General features: G+C 28.8%; 1 protein-coding gene across 2 annotated transcripts in view; it reads left to right on the forward strand.

Annotated features, from left to right (window-relative positions):
• Positions 1–16,908, forward strand: part of LOC129906757 (mucin-2) — a 175,379-nt gene that overhangs the window by 87,981 nt on the left and 70,490 nt on the right. For both annotated transcript variants that reach the window (XM_055982657.1, XM_055982656.1), the window contains exons 6-7: positions 12,372–12,468; positions 12,711–12,838. In XM_055982657.1, coding sequence (XP_055838632.1) covers positions 12,372–12,468; positions 12,711–12,838 — 225 coding nt within the window. The remainder of the gene's footprint in view (positions 1–12,371; positions 12,469–12,710; positions 12,839–16,908) is intronic.

The following is a 16,908-nucleotide window of genomic DNA, read 5'->3' on the forward strand; positions in this document are numbered from 1 at the left end:
AAAAAAATCCGATTGTAGAGACGATTTGTATAAAATTTTCCATTACGAACGAATTTCTTGATGTTTTTTTTCGGGAATCGTAGCAAATTTTCGATTCCAATGGAATTTTAATATCTTTCCGTATTAGCTGCGTTTTTACAAGAATACAAATTCTTTAGTTTGAGGTACTTATAGGGATACAAAATACAAAATCGAGTAGGTAAACGAATTTTTTCACATATTAAATTACTATTCTGTTTTATTGTTGTTTACAGTTCAATGTCCTTAAATATTTTACTGTCAAAAGAATCTAACTAAATTTGTGTCTTCCAAAATCGCACAAGCAACAAACTAATCGAGTATGATAAAACTTTAAAATATGTTTAAAAGATCTCACAGCACCTCCTCTAATCCAAATTACCTATCCCCAAAACTTGTTTAATTAAATTATCTCAAAACATCAAATTTTCTTAGTTAAGCTCAAAGCTATTTGTTTTTTTTTTTTTTTTTCTTGTCAAATCGAATTACGTCTAACGATTCTTATCAGCATCTTTACACAAAATTTTCAACAAAAGTGTTGTGCCACAATTTAAATGGCATTTTATCAATTGTATTTTTCAGAGTACTTATACCTTAAATTCAAGGATCATTGTGTTCTTTCTAAGGAAAAATGTCACGTGTATATCTTCCTTCACTCGATTTGCCTTCTAAAATTCTCAAGAGCCAAAGTCTCTTTTCATATAAAAATAAAATGAACAATTCCCTCAAAATAGTTATTAGGGTATTTACGTTTCGGTTCCTTGCACAAACACACACACACACACACACACATACACACTAAACAGAACAATAAAACCTTCTCAGGAGGAAACCTTAAGAAATAAAAGCACACAACGAAAAAAAAAATGGAAAAACTCAAGAAAGAAGAAAACTTCTTGCAAACGTTTTAATGAAAATTCCTTTTCACTTCAATTGATAAATAAGCTATAGAAAGCAGTTCGAGTGCTCGATAGAAGACAACACACAGACAATGTCAGCAGGGAACACAAGAAGCACACTGCTGTCTTTCCCTAACGAATATCCTTTGATACAAAAAAAAAGCAAAAAAAAAAAAAATATTTATTTCCACGTACATCGAACTTGTACATTACAAACTCAGCAGCAGCAACAGAAATAGCAACAGCAGCGCCATCGCCATCAGTTCGGGGTAATACGTCTATGTAATCCAAAGTTTTTCCTCTTGACACACTTTGTGAATGGAATTGACAAAATGTGATCCGTTGCTGCCAAATAGAGAATATTAAAGCTATTGAACTGCATCAAATGAGAAATCATCACAACAAGGAACAAAAGAAACAAAAACCAAATAAAATCAAATTGCTGTATGGATAGTGGATATAGGTGGAATTCAGAATACCCCGAAATCCAAATGCAAACCCGAATTTGTATTTGCAACTCAATTCAACTTGTTTATTTCAGCTTTTTCCGCTAGCTACATACATAGTATCGCTGGATCTAGAATGGTATTAATGTACAAAAACACATACACACACACACATACAAAGAAGTTAGTGCAAGAATTTACGTCCTGACCTGGCTAGCTCTGCACAAAAACCTAATTAGATTTTTTTTTTTCGTTTTCCTTTTTCACTTCAGTGCGATGTGTTTTTTTTTTTTTTGTTGTGAATTAAGAGTATGAGTATTATAAAATGCTTTTTTGGGTGATAAGTTGGGGCGAAAATAAAGTGCATGACTTGAAGGTTCCAGTTGAGTATTTTTTAGATTTTTTTTTTTTAATTCTGTAAGGGCATTCAGTGCTTCCGTGAAAAATTGCAATTCAGAGATTTTTCATCAGACTTGACAGGATCCTGTTAAATAAATCTAATAAATTGCACGACTGCACAGCAAAATTCGATTTTTTTTCGTTATTTTGCTTCCATGAATAGGAAAAAGTAAGCATTTTACCTTAATATTTTTAACATTTTCGACTTTATATCGAAAGTAAAAAAAGAGTTGTTAGTTTTTAAATCAAAACTTAGCTCAAAATTGATGCAAATCAATTGATTAATATATTTAGAAATCCCATCGAATAATAAGACTTCTTATAAAAATAAATTTAGTCCCTTTAACTTTATTAAAATCAAACTGAACTTTACTTCCTTTTAATAAGAATTATCTTAAAAAATTTAGTGTATCTTATAAAAATGAAGTGATTTCTCATTAATTTTATGTGCATTTCTATTAAAATTGAACAAAAATAAAAGGATGTTCACCTTAATTTAAAAAGATTCTTTTCTTTTGGAAATCATTATGAACTGTATATTGTTCATTTGATTAGCATGAAATTTTTGTATCGAAAGAGAATTGCTTATTTTCGGCCCCGAGTGTACAAGGACGAGTTTAGTATCAAATAAAAGTTGGCGTCGAGATTGTTATGTGTGTTAAATATTTTCAAAATCCATTCATGGGAAAGTTGAAATGAGCCTAAAATAAGCAATTCATTTTATTAAAAAGTAATATAATTTGAATTTTTTTTAAATAACAAAATATCTTTTTGCTCCAAACTAAGTATGCCACACAATTTCTTGTTTATCAAAGAATTTGTTTTATGTAAATCTTTCGTCTTAACATCTTTTTATAAGTAAAAATTTTCAAACAAAATTATTATGAATATAGCAAGAAAATATAATCAGAGATACAGCTGTTTACTTATTAAGTTATGGAAATCGGTCACTGTGGCGTATGAGTAACCTTTTTTCTATTGAACATTTTTAACATTTAATTAAGTAAAAATTAAAAATGAACATTTTCGAGTAGATTGGATTATGTACAAAATAATCAGTCGTTCAAGAAACATAAGCGGAAGAATAATAGTTAGCTGGCCAATTTTCTAAAAGATTTTCATTCAGTTTGATAAAAGTAGTAAAAAAAAAATAGTTTTGTGTAATGAAATTTTGAGTGAGTTGATTTTATTCCAAGAAGTTCTGTATACATATGTAAATATTTAAGTATATACATTAGGGCGTTCGTTATTTTTGAATCAAGTTCCTAAGTGGAAAAACTGTTTCTAAATAATAAAAAAAAATCCTCTAATTTTTTCAGATTTTAATTTTGACACTTGATGGCCCCAAGAGGGTTAAGGTTTTTTCTCATTTAAAAAAGGTACATATGTGTTGACTGATGAAGCCATTTTTTTAGATATAGACTTAAATCTTGTCTACATTAAACAACGTTTTCAAAAAGGTATAAATCATTTTTCTATGGCCAGGGGTTAAGTCAAGGCATGTATGGATTTTTAAGTTTATTAAAGCAAGCATGTTTTATTAAAACAAGCATATGAAATAGCATGAAAAATAAAATACAATTCAAAAAGAACATGCATGTCCTGACTAAACCCCTGGTCATAGAAAAATGATGAACGTTGTTTAATGTAGACAAGAACCTTATCAAAAAATTTTGATTTAAGTCTATATCTAAAAAAATGGCCTCATCAGTCAACACATCGCTATTTAAAATGAGAAAAAACTTAAACCCTCTTGGGGCGCCATCTAGTGTCAAAATAAAAATTTGAAAAAATTAGAGGATTTTTTCTTTTATTATTTAGAAACAGTTTTTCTACTTAGGAACTTGATTCTCGAAATAAACCTAAATAACGAACGCCCTAATATACATATACATATTTGTAAGTATGCTTTATAGACCAGTGCCGATGCCTTCAAAAACATTAAAAAGTACAAAAAAATCATAGTAGGATGAAACCCATTGGAAAAGGAGGTGAATATGATAAAAATGAAAGGAAAAATAAATTACGGGCGAACCAAGTTCGGGAAGTGGGTGGGTTGAGTTTTTAATGGTAAAAAATGGTATATTTCGATTTCCGGCAAAACTACAAATCCTATAGAAAAAAGTTGTATGGCAAAGTTGTAGGTAATAAAAAGATCTACAACTTTTGTATCAACAATTTTTTCACATAACACATAACCCTAATTTTCAATCGAAAATTCACGTGTCAAAATATCAGCTTTTTTCAAAAACTCGGTGGGCATTTCGTTCGTTAAAATGTTTTTTTTCTGATGGTGTAAAAAAAAATTTACATTAGTATACTATAGAACATGTTCTAGTAAAATTCAAAAAATGAAAAAAGCTTGAATTCGAAAAAATTTTTGTATCATTGTTTACAATTTTGGCCTATTTATTCAAATTTACACTTTAATTACTCAAAAAACGTAAGATTTCATGTAACACTGATAAATCTTACGTTTTTTGAGTAATTAAAGTGTAAATTTGAATAAATAGGCCAAAATTGTAAACAATGATACAAAAATTTTTTCGAATTCAAGCTTTTTTCATTTTTTTAATTTTACTAGAACATGTTCTATAGTATACTAATGTAAATTTTTTTTACACCATCAGAAAAAAAAACATTTTAACGAACGAAATGCCCACCGACTTTTTGAAAAAAGCTGATATTTTGACACGTGAATTTTCGATTGAAAATTAGGGTGTTTTTTTGGTATTAAGTCAAAATAAGGTGAACAAATTAATATTTTAAATCAAATAAATTATAGTGTATTTGGGACATAGTAACGTAAGTTTTCACCAAATTTCGTAGAAAATTTTTTGTTTTTGAAAAAGATAAAAATAAAAAACCAAAAACTCGGTTTTTTGAATTTTTCACATAAATTTTGAGGTTATGTGAAAAAATTGTTGATACAAAAGTTGTAGATCTTTTTATTACCTACAACTTTGCCATACAACTTTTTTCTATAGGATTTGTAGTTTTGCCGGAAATCGAGATATACCATTTTTTACCATTAAAAACTCAACCCACCCACTTCCCGAACTCGGCTCGCCCGTAATTTATTTTTCCTTTAATTTTCATCATATTCACCTTCTTTTCCAATGGGTTTCATTCTACTATGATTTTTTTTGGTTTCAAAAATTATCGACCCTGGTCTATTAGTTCAAACCCCCTAAAAACAGCCATGAGTGAAAAATGATAAAACATATGTAGCTTTATAATTTCACAAACGAGTAAAACCCCACTAAGAGTATGTTTAGTCCTCAGGCAGGTGCAGTAGTTGTAGTTTTTTTTTTTATAATAACAGTACCTACTGTTGTGGGCCAAAACGAGATTTTCGGCCCTGGTAGATTTTTTTCGGGAACCGTCCATTTGTGGGGGCTGTATATTATATAAAGTTTGGATACCTTACCCAAACTCTAAGACTATTGCTTTAGTACATCTTTTATAACAAACAAAAGGAAATTTTACCTGAGGCTTCTGTTTGCAATTTTTTAATACGCACTGAATTCCTTTTCATAAACTCGTTCCGTTAGCCAGCCTCGCTTATTACGTTTTGCAGTAAAAGCTATAAGATCACGGTTATCAGAATACTTGTTTTTTCAACATTGCTTTTTAGTCACGTTTTAATTTTTGAGTAACGAAATTATGCTGGAATTGCATTCCATTCTATTCTAATAATGAAAAAAAAAAAAAAAATTAAGTATGCCAGACCCCCCAAAATACGAAAACTGAAAGTAAAGGTTTCAAAATATGTATGTATATGGAAATATTTCACACGGTGGCAACATTTTTTACTGTTAAATACATGTTCTTTTGTTGTACATTTATAAAAAGGTAGGGAATTATTCTATATACATCTATTAAATTCATTAAAATTGAGCTTAGAGTTCAAAAGTTATAGCCAGATTTCTCGCGGTGGCAGCCATTTTAACTGATATATATGATATTTTACCAGTTTTAAATTATTTTGGCAGCCATCATGACATGCAAGCCTTTAAGTTATACATCAATAAAAAGGTAAAGATTTACTCTATCTACTGCTATTTCATTTATTAAAATCAGAATCAGGGTTATAGCTAGATAAAAACAAAAGTTTTACCAACAAAAATTCGTTTATTTCAGAAACGACATAAGTCCAGCGATTTTTAAGGCTTAAAAACCTCCTAAGACTTGAAAAAAAATGTATATTTTAAAGGTTTTTAGCTAGATTATAACTATTTATACTCTAAATTTGAAGTGTTGTGGGAATTTTAACATAAAAACAGTTTTTAGTTGCTCCTGAAAAGTTAGTGCTCACTTATGCTATTTCTAAAATAAACGATTCAATTATGACTTCATTTTAGAGGGAACGGGTCGTTAGTATGTATTACAAAATTCTGTATCTGAATAAAAAATTGTATGAGAACATAATGCAGTATTTCATTATTCTGCGCTTTTCTATTATTCTGTAAATCCAAAATTCTGTTTTTCAAACTTCTGTAAATCTATTATTCTGTTTTTTTTTTTTTTTAATTCTGTAATTCCAAACCTATACATTTTTACCTTGCCTATTGAACAATAAATATTACTCGTATTTTGGTATTCAAGATATATGTATGTCATTCAAATTCAATGCAATATCTTTAAGTCATATGCAAATTATAATTGGGAAGATATTTTACTTCAAAGCATTTCCTCCAAAGAAAATACTTTAAATCTGTCCTCCAAAATTTTGTAAATGATAAAAGAAAATTTTACAGAGTTTTGGAATACAGAATTTTTAAATCGAGAACTTTGTATTTACATAATTTTAGAATACAGAATTTTAAAACACAAAATTTTGAAGTTAAGAATTTTGGAATCCGAATTTTGGCACAAACAGAATTTTGATCTTAACTAACTTTCTGTTCATTTCTACTATCATCTTTTTTAAAATCATAACTTTGATTTTCTTTAAATTTGCTACATTGTTGAAATCTCAGACAAAATTATAAAATGTGTATTTCAATGAAATTATCAATCCAATATCTTATTGATCATTCCAGTTCTTAATTTATTATCCCTGGAACTTTTTTTTTACTGGCCATCATAGCTTTTATTTTTGCAATTGTTTGTCTACTTTTTCTTTCACAAATAGGTCAAAAATAAATCATTTCCAAATTGACAGTCATATTATTACGTAATATTTCGTGCTAAAACTTATACCTACCCTCAATTCCAACTTCAACCATTTCAACTTAACAAGCCTCACTTCTAGCCAAATAAATGGCCCAATCGTTATAAAAAAAAAATCAACTCCCTATACCTAGCAACCCTAAATATAAAAATAAAAAAAAAGTTTATATTTGATAGCCTTTCAAGAATAACACAATTATGTTATCCTGTCAGATAATATCTTTACAGGTTTAGTAAACAGAAACCTTTCGCTATAACTTTTTTCTATATTTTTTTTTTATTTTGGCATCACACATAAACTCAAATGGACTTAAAAAAAAAAAAATAACACAGAAAATGTATTGAAAGATACAATTTACTGCACTCACTCACAAAAAAAAAAGAAGAAATCCCTTCAGACAGAGAAAATTCCATTCAAAGAAAACAAAAAAATAAAGAGAAAAAGAAAACATATTGCAATCATTCAATTGCGTTTCCCATTGATAAAAAAAACCCTACAAAGCTTTAGAAGAAGCTCGAAAAAAATATCACTTGGCAAAAAAAAAGTCGTAGGATGTTACCTTGATTGTACTCTGTTCCTTGACAAAGATGGGAGGATAAAAAAAATCCTTCTCGTTGGCTTTGAAAATGTTTGTTTCTTGGCTTGTATACTCTGTTCACTATATACCAATATCCTTGACGCAATCCTTTTTTTTTTCTTCAACATATCACACTGATCCGATCCCGTTAAGAAAAGTCCTTGTTACTTAAGTAAAAAATAGATACTACTTGAATAGGTATAGAGACATGGAGAGAAAATATTTCGGCAAGACAACGACACTGCGACAGCGAAAACGACACAAGTAACAAAAAAAAAAAAAAAACTCAATCTACGGCGAAAATAATAAATCCCCCTTGGGTCTCAAGACGTGACATAGTCTATCTCCTCCACAGAGACAGAATGCTACACTCTATATACAGAGTTTATCCCTTCTATAAAATCCGCATTTACGAGCATACAGACAGGCAGGCTAAAAAAGGACACAAAATAAAAAAAAAAAAAAAAACAACTGGTAAGCAAAACAAATTGAATACAGTAAATATTGAGTTTTTATATCCTTGGCACAGCACCAGCATCATCTGCTTTAGTATGCTTCTGGTTATTATCCTCAAGGACTACTACTGCATAGATCGATTGGATAGCAAATATATCTTCGAGTAAATTCTCATTGCACTCTTATATCCCCCAAAACGTCCTCCTCGATGTGAAATGTAGAACTCTTCGACGGTTGGACGGTATATAGATATACCACTTCACCTAGAAAGGATATTTATAGGTCAGAAAAGCTGACTTGTGTACCAAAATCACCCAAAATACTATTTTCATCTCCATTTCTGTACACAACATCACTTAGATAAATTAATAATCCGTTTTGGATGTTTTAAGGATTTAGTAGATTCCCTCGTATGAGAAAAAATGCTTAATTTTTGTACTGTGCAAGATGATGCAGCATTTTAGATTGATGTAATTAATTTAAGCATCAATCTCTAAAATAAAGTTTTGTTTTTAATACACTTCAATCAAGTGAAGGGTTGTATAGAATATTTATTTTTATACAGTTTATTTTGTTTTTATACTTTTTTCACTTTCTAAAAATAACACAAAACATTTTGTATACTTATCGTAGCATAAAATCTAAACTCTTCTTCTTTTACTCAAACAAATAAAGCTTAAAGCTAAAATACACATATAATTTTGTTTTCCAAACTCAATCTGGAACTTTTTCAAACTCTCAAAATAAATTTATTGTTTTCTTTTTGATTTCTTCTCGAACTTCTTTTCTTTTAAAATTACTGGTTGCAAAGAAGCGATTAGATATTTTTTTGAAAAAAAAATAAACAAACAATTAAAAACTTAACAATGACTTTGTGTGTGGACTTACTAAAAGTTGTGTATTTTATATAGATTGTTTTGTTTATGAGTTTGAAAAAAAAAATTACACATACGCCCGAGTGTACAATATGTTTTTTAGTAATCATTGATATAATGGGTTTAATGTTGACATAAGAAAAGTTTTGAGTTTTTTAAACACAAGAATAAAGCGATAAACAACAAAATAAAGAATAATGCTCTTATACTTTTCATAAAGATAATCATAAATAGCTGCAGTAAAATATTTTCAAATTACGTCTTTGACGATTTAAAATTTTATTCAGTGTTTTTCAAAAAAAGTGATCAATTACAAAGAAATGATTAAAAATGTATTTAATTAGAATTAATAAAGATTTATTAAAATATTTAGTCATATGGTGTTGATGGAAACAAGTACGTGGCGTTGCACCGAGTTTATTATAATTTTACACTTTTACCTACTCATGTCATAATTACCAAAATGCAAACAGTTGTTTTTCTCAAAAACGAATCTTTATTAACGGAACCTGCAATAGAGTTGTTTCTATTATTTCTGACTTTTGCATAAAAGTCTTAGCCGATTTCAACGATTTTTTTTTTGTTTGTAGAAAAAACTTTGTTATAACCTTAATTTTAAAATTAATAAAATGTTTATTCCTGTAAAATTTACTTTTTAAATGTACTGTAGCAATATTCCTAAGGTAAAATGTTGGTTAGTATTTAATCAATCTCTATATACAAATACAAATAAATAAATAAAACAAAAACCGTTTTCGTTTCAATTCAATGGTTAAAAATTATTTTTCTAGACATTTCTTGCTATATATAAGAAATTAAATAGAATAGCTTCTTCCTTTGAAGGCTAAGACAATTTAAAAAGATTTTGTAGTTATTAGAAAAAAAAGAGATATTTTTTTAAAATTCTTTTGTGGTAAAAGAACATCTTAAATTGTACAAAAAATCAACAAATAGGTATAAAAAATTGTTACCCTCACGAAACTTGGCAAAAAGCTTGCTTTTGTGATAGGAACCAAAGTTCAAAAGAGTCTATAAAAAAATTTTGTGGAAGGGTGTTCGCGGAAAAGTGTAATGAAAAAACTTTTTTCTAGAATATAACCGAATGACACATATGTCTTTAAGGTATTTTTTGATGCTAAATCTAATGACATTAAAAAAGTCAATACGATTGCTCTATGAAAAGTTATTGCCGATTAAAAACAAGGGTGCTTGTTTTTTTACCTCAACAGGTAAAATATAATCGAAACCCATGTGAAAAACATGATACACTGATGAAATTCGGGATGAAGATTTAAGATAAAGTAGGGACAAAGCGTTCATTAAGTTCTTAAAAATATTTTTTAGTGAATGTTTTTTGATGAGTTGAGTTAAAAGTGAGAAAGGCAACATAACAGCCGACTTAAATTTTATTAATTTTTAAAACTTGGTGAAAAAGTTTTGGTTAGTATAAGAATTAAGAATCTATAAAGTGTACAAAATCATATTGAGTGAAAGGGTGTTTTCTTATTAAAGAAATGATGAAATTCGGAATTAGTACCACAAAAACTGGTAAAAAATTGTTACACCAATGAAAATTGGTAAAAATGTTTCATTTATAAATTAGGTATAACAGAAACCAAGACCCCAAATAGTCTTTACAAATATTTTAGGTTAAAGGGTGTTTTTTTTTTGTTGGGAAATACGGGAAATCCGCGATAAGTCCGATAAAATCAATGGTATAAAAGTTACCCTTACGAAATTTACTAAAAATGTTGTCTTTTCCATGGGAATTACGAATAAAGTAAATCTATGCCCATAATCTCGTAAAGGCCCTAACTAAAAAATTTTCGATTTTGATTTTTTTGCATATTAGGGCATTGTCTCTGATTCATTCTCATTTGTTTTTTTAGCCTATGTTATCAACTAAGTCAGATTATTCAAAATGTACTTTGGATTTTTTCATTTTTATATGCAAATTGCGATATTAGATTTTGTGTTTCCCTCTATAACTCAGAAGTAAAAAAAATGTAGTTAGGGCCTTCACGAGATTATGGGCAGTATTAGTGGTACCCTATTGAAATTCAGCAATTATTAGAAACAAGAATCTAAAGTGTCTATAAGAATATTGTATTTAAAAGGGTGATTTTTTTTAGTATAAACAAAAATGATGGGCCACTTTAATGAAATTTGGTAAAAACATTGATTTTTTGATAGAAAGCAAGAATAAAGAGTTTTCATAAAAAAATTTAGGTGAAAGGGTGTTTTTTTCGAATAGATAGTAAAATCTTTAATTGGTCCCAAAAAGCCAATGATTCGTGTAAAACGTCTAACAACTTAAGTATAAACATTAAATTTGTCATCAAAACCAAAAATAAAATGAATTATTGGCTTTTTGGAACTGTTGTTTCCCATTGCACGTAATTAAAATTGATATCAGGCAGGATAACCAGAAATAGAAATTAATTATTCAATTCAAATTGTTCTAGAAATTTTGATTTTGATGAATTGGTCAGCTTTGTCTTTATGAAGAAAACCAGTATGAGAAATAATGCTGGGTCCACATTCCTAAAATTTCACTCCAAAAGAACCAAAAGGCCAAAAGAACTTTACCTCAATTTTCACTAAAACTTAAGTCAACTTTAATGCAAAAAAATACATTATTTTTCGTTTAAAGACACGTACTTCAATATTTACTTGCATAAATTTCAACTTAAAAAATATGTTACGTTTCAAAAATAGGTCAAATTGTGTGTCATGATAACAAAACGTAATGGCCCCCAATGATTCATAAAATCACTCAATGTCTACAATTTTTTTATGTATGCCACTTTTATGGTGATAATATAAAAGTCAAATTTCCTATAATTCCTTATTTGTCAGCAAATTCATAAATTGAACCTTATACGCAAAACTCTTTGTTAACACTCCACCATAAAAAGTCCACTATAAAAGAAATCTCCAATACTCTCATATACAGATACATTCTTCCTACTTACATAAATCATACAAAACAACAAACAAAAAAGCATTGTGGTCAAAGCAAAATAAACTTAATCTCAAGTTACAAGGGCAATTTCCTGATTGGAGTAGACCATATAAATGTGGTGTATTTTGATTAGCCATATAAGTAGAAATTGGTCATTGTAATAAGAGTGTTTTCTGTTTTATTGTTGGTCTTAACATCAATACAAATACCAAAATGTTTTTATTTTTTTTTAATTTTGTTTTAATGAAACAAAATAAAAAATTGATTCAAATATTTAACAATTGAATCAAATGCATAAAAAACTACAAAATATATTCATCGTCCTTCCAGTAACTGAATCATGTCAAAAATTGTATATATTTTAATGTATTTTTCACAAAGTTATTTTTTTTAACCCTTTTTTATGCATCTGGCGAATATTTTCCATTTGAAAATGAAAAAAATATTCGCTGAAATCAATATTCACATAAAAAAAAAATATCTATTAGCTCTTGTAGCTACAAAATTTAATCCACAAAATCGTTCGATAATTGAATTTACTTTTGATTTTGATTTTTCAGGTTACACCGGCAAAAACTGTCAATACGAATCAGATCCATGCAATCCGGCTGAATGCATGAATGGTGGGTCATGTGTTGGGAATTCCAGTCATTTCAGGTAACATTTTTTTATTTTTGTTTGTGTGTCAAATTAAAAATACATATTCCAAACAAAATCTACTATTTTCGCTGTTGAATTTTTTTCTCACACTACTTGTCTATTTTTACTTTCAATATAAACAAAATTCCGAACTAATTGCTGTCCGGCAAACCAACCAACTCCATCCACAAAATCCTGGCAAAATCCAAACCAATATGCCAATTGCCCACAATGTGTCAATATTTGGATTGGAATAGTAGATGTGATTGCGCTCCTGGTTATACTGGTCCACTGTGTCAACACAATTTGAATGAATGTGAATCATCTCCGTGTGTGCATGGAATATGTGTGGATCAGGAAGATGGTTTCCGGTGCTTTTGCCAGCCAGGTGAGTTCATTCTAATTGATTTTTATTTAGAAAACCAAATTTGATATCGATTTATATTCTCCTTTTACCCTCTCTTCCTGCTGACTCACCATAGAATTTCCACACAAAATTCCCAAAGAAAATAACCAATACCAAAAACCAATCCAACAAATATAACGTAGCAATAAATAAATAAATTCACGGATCATGGTGGGGTGTATTTTTTGGGAGAGTGGAAACGGAAACTCCCATTAATTTTTGGGCAAAGCCTGTTATGCTTTCGGGTCCGCCAAATGGGAGAATTTAATAACTTAACAAGCTGAAGTTTTTTTATTTGAATTTTTATTATTCTTATTGTTGTTTTTTTTTTTGAAAGGGAGTATGAATGTTTGGTTAGGTTAAGTACTGAAAATATTGAACTTTTAGGCATCCCAGGCAATAGTAAAGTATAAAATACAAAGTTTTAAGGCGAAAATAATAAAAAAAAAAAAAAACTTTTTAAATTGCGAATTCCATGTCCAATGTGCGCGCTGTTTTTCAGTGATTAATGTTGCGATAACAATTTAATTACTTTGCCAAAAAACGAAAAGTTTCCAATGAAATGGAATGGAATGAAAGAAAACTCTGTTCTGGGTGCTGCGAAGAAAGTAATTATATCGAATTAGTTCTTTTTATTGGATTTTTGTATTTTTTTTTTATTTTTTTTTTTTTTTTTTCAAATAAAGGGGTTCTTTGTTTTTGAAATTAAAAGTTGAGCAAGATTTTTTATTAGAAAAGAGATTCAATGGACTTTTCTTATTCAAAGAAGTCTTTTCGAGTTTACTGGAGCCTTCCAAATGATCAGGTTTTCAACTAAAATGTTTGAAATGGATATACCATATACAATTAATGTAATTCAGGGAAATTGGCATTTCGAGTTCGTAGAATCAATACCTTCTTAAGAAACTTTTTGTTCAGCTACTGCTGAATGGTTTTTTCTTCAATATAACGAGGATTTAATCCTTTTCCTTGATGTAACAGAATTACCTATCATAGATGTGAATTTTTTTGATTTTTGGAGTAACGTTCGCTGGATTTTTATTTATTTAATTCGTTAAACACTCATTTACGTTACATTTAAATAAATTTACATAAAAAAAAAATTAAATACAATATTACATAAATTTAAATTGAACATTCAAAAAAACTTTGTTTTAATATTTTTATTTCGTCTCGTCTTCTACGTACAAATTTTGCCGGTAATTTGTTCTTTGTAGACAGTTGATTTTTTTTATCTATAGATAAATTTGATACAAGAATGGTATAGACCATACTAATTTTTTGTATGAAATTTCAAAACTTATTTTGACAATTTGAAAGATGCCACTGGAAAGATAATGAAAAAAAAAAACTATTATTTCATACAGATTTGTTTTTAAGGCCCTAGACTTTGAAATATTTTTTGAAAATTTGAAATGTTTTTTGAAAAACACCTATCTTAAAAAATAAAATACACGACTGGGGCCGCACGTAATTGCTCTTATGATAAAAGCAGCTTTTATGTCAAAGCTTTTAAGGAAAAATATTTTGAATTAGTTATGATTTGATTTTTTAAGGAATTTCATAAGAAACGTAAATATACGAGTATGTTAACTTTTTTGTAATTTCCATTATCCGCATTTTTTGAGAAAAACTAAAAATTCAGTTATGTTAGATTTACGTACAGCATTACCTGGGTCAAATTTAATCAAAATCGTTAGAGCCGTTTTCGAGAAAATTGCAATACCTCCAACACTTTGTACCTATAGGAGGTACATGTTCTAAGCGAGGTATTAAAAAACAAAAAACAAAAAATCAACCTTGGAAATTACAAACAAATTATCTGTACCAAATTTCAAGAAAATTCGTCCACCCGTTTAGGCTGCAGCTTCTTGTACAGCTTTTTTTGACGACGCCCAGACGCACAGACCGACGGACGTCATGACGAAAACCACTTTTTCGGACTTCTCCATTATCGTAATGTTAGTTTTGATTAAAGCCTCGATTTTTTTTTATGACACGAAACCAATACTTGCCCTATAGAGCAAGTAAACAAAATTCATGTGTGCAATTCACACGTGGTTGAAGTGAAACCTTAAAAAATCATTTTTCTTGAAAAAAAAAATTGCACCATTAAAAAGCTAACAAATTTTCATGAAGAATAAAGTCATACCTACTTAAATTTTTACAATGCGCAAAAACTATGAACATAATTTTCAAAACAATCATTTTTCATGAAAAAAGCAAAAAAAAATCTTTTTTTTCTTTTAACAACATTTTTTAAACTGACAATCTATAATAAATTCTATATCATCTGAAAGCTTCTCATTTAACCTTTTATATGACGTTTCAATCATATTTCTACGATGCCTACAAAAGAAGTAAGAATTTTTTAAAGTCAACCAGGTCAAAATTTCAAACTGATATCACGGTACTTCCTACACTGGTGACTGGTCATGGGCAACAGATCCCACAGGTGTTTTGAGGTATTTTTCAAGTTTTTCAATTTAAGATTGTGTTATTTGTGGAGCACGTTCCGTTATGTATGATATATCAAATGAAAGGTAATATTATCAGCATGCGTATTAAAGTTAATTGTATGTGCTCCAGATCAAAAGATAAAATGTGTTTAGAAAAACAACATCTTTTCACCGTTATCTCAGGATTTTCAATTTGAAATTAATTGAAATTTTGTAAAATAATATTTTATTTTGTTACCTACCTACAGTATAAATTTCATTCATCTATGTGTTGAAACAAAAAAGTTATAATCGATTAATTTTTCATGTCGCTTTTTCGTTTCATCTTGTTTCAAATCACTACGATACTAAAGAAGTTTTCACTTCAAGAACTATTTATTTTTCCCCAAAATTTGTATGAGTATGAAGATTAACAGTTACAGGACTATATTTGTACAAGATTTCATTTTCAAATTCAGAATTCGGAGGTAACGGTAGACAGATGATCTTTTTTTTATATTTTATATCTTTTTACCTAGATCACATATAAATTTAGAACTTTATATTGTTTTCTGATAATATAATCTTAAATTTATATCAATACAATTTTGATTGTTATCTTGACAAATTTAAAACCAAACTTTATAACTTGGTACTCTTTAACATTTCAGTACTTTTTGTGTCAGCATAATTTCAACATAGAAGAACTTGACTTTTATTTAACTGTAATGTTTTTTTTTTTTTTGTGATCTCACTACTTTTTGCAAGGTATTATTCAACCACCTTTCTTTAGAAAATCTAAAGTTTTCACGGCTTATCACTGTGTCAAACTACAAGTTGCTACGATAAGGAGAATTTCTCCATAATTTTAATGACCTGTCAGTGAGTGAGTGGGTCAGTCAGTTACGGTTTTTTGCAATTTTTGAAGGCCTACATATATAAAAGGGGGGTCGAAAATGACCTGTGTTGTTTCCTATAAATAAGGGTGTAGTGCAAAAGTTGCTAGAGAACTTGACTGGGCACTAACGTGTCCCTTGATTAGCAAGAACTTGCAATCAAATGCGCATCCTGTAGAGAAGAACTCATTGAACAAAAAATACTAAAGGGCTTTTTTTCGAACTTGAAGGACTGATGTCTTTTTCATTATTTTTGAGCTTATGAAAATAACAACCATAAATAAAAGTTGAAAAGGTATTTTTTTAATCAAGCATATTACCGATGCAAGCAAATAAAAATATCCAATTTCTTCTCTTTTTTTATACAAATCCATTAGTTGCATTTACGTTTAAGTAAGTTAGAATAATACTTAAAAAGAAGGACAAAACTAGAAAAAAAAAAAAAGAAAACAGCTTGAGCAAAAAGATGCGATTTGGACCAAACAACACAAAAAAAAAAAATTTAATCTAGAAAGGACAGCAAGAAAATGAAAGAAAATCTCTAGAATAAGGATAAGGACATTTTTTTTTTTTTGTGAATCAAGAACAACACAAAAATTTCTATTATATACGCTTATTATGCAACAAACCCGCCTTCATTGCGGTCGTATTTCATAGTAATCCACGCGTTACTTCATTTCCGCTCTGATCCTTGAGTTTTTCGGTTCTTGAAAAGCGT

Source organism: Episyrphus balteatus, chromosome 1 (genome assembly GCF_945859705.1).
Source record: "Episyrphus balteatus chromosome 1, idEpiBalt1.1, whole genome shotgun sequence".
NCBI lineage: Eukaryota > Metazoa > Arthropoda > Insecta > Diptera > Syrphidae > Episyrphus > Episyrphus balteatus.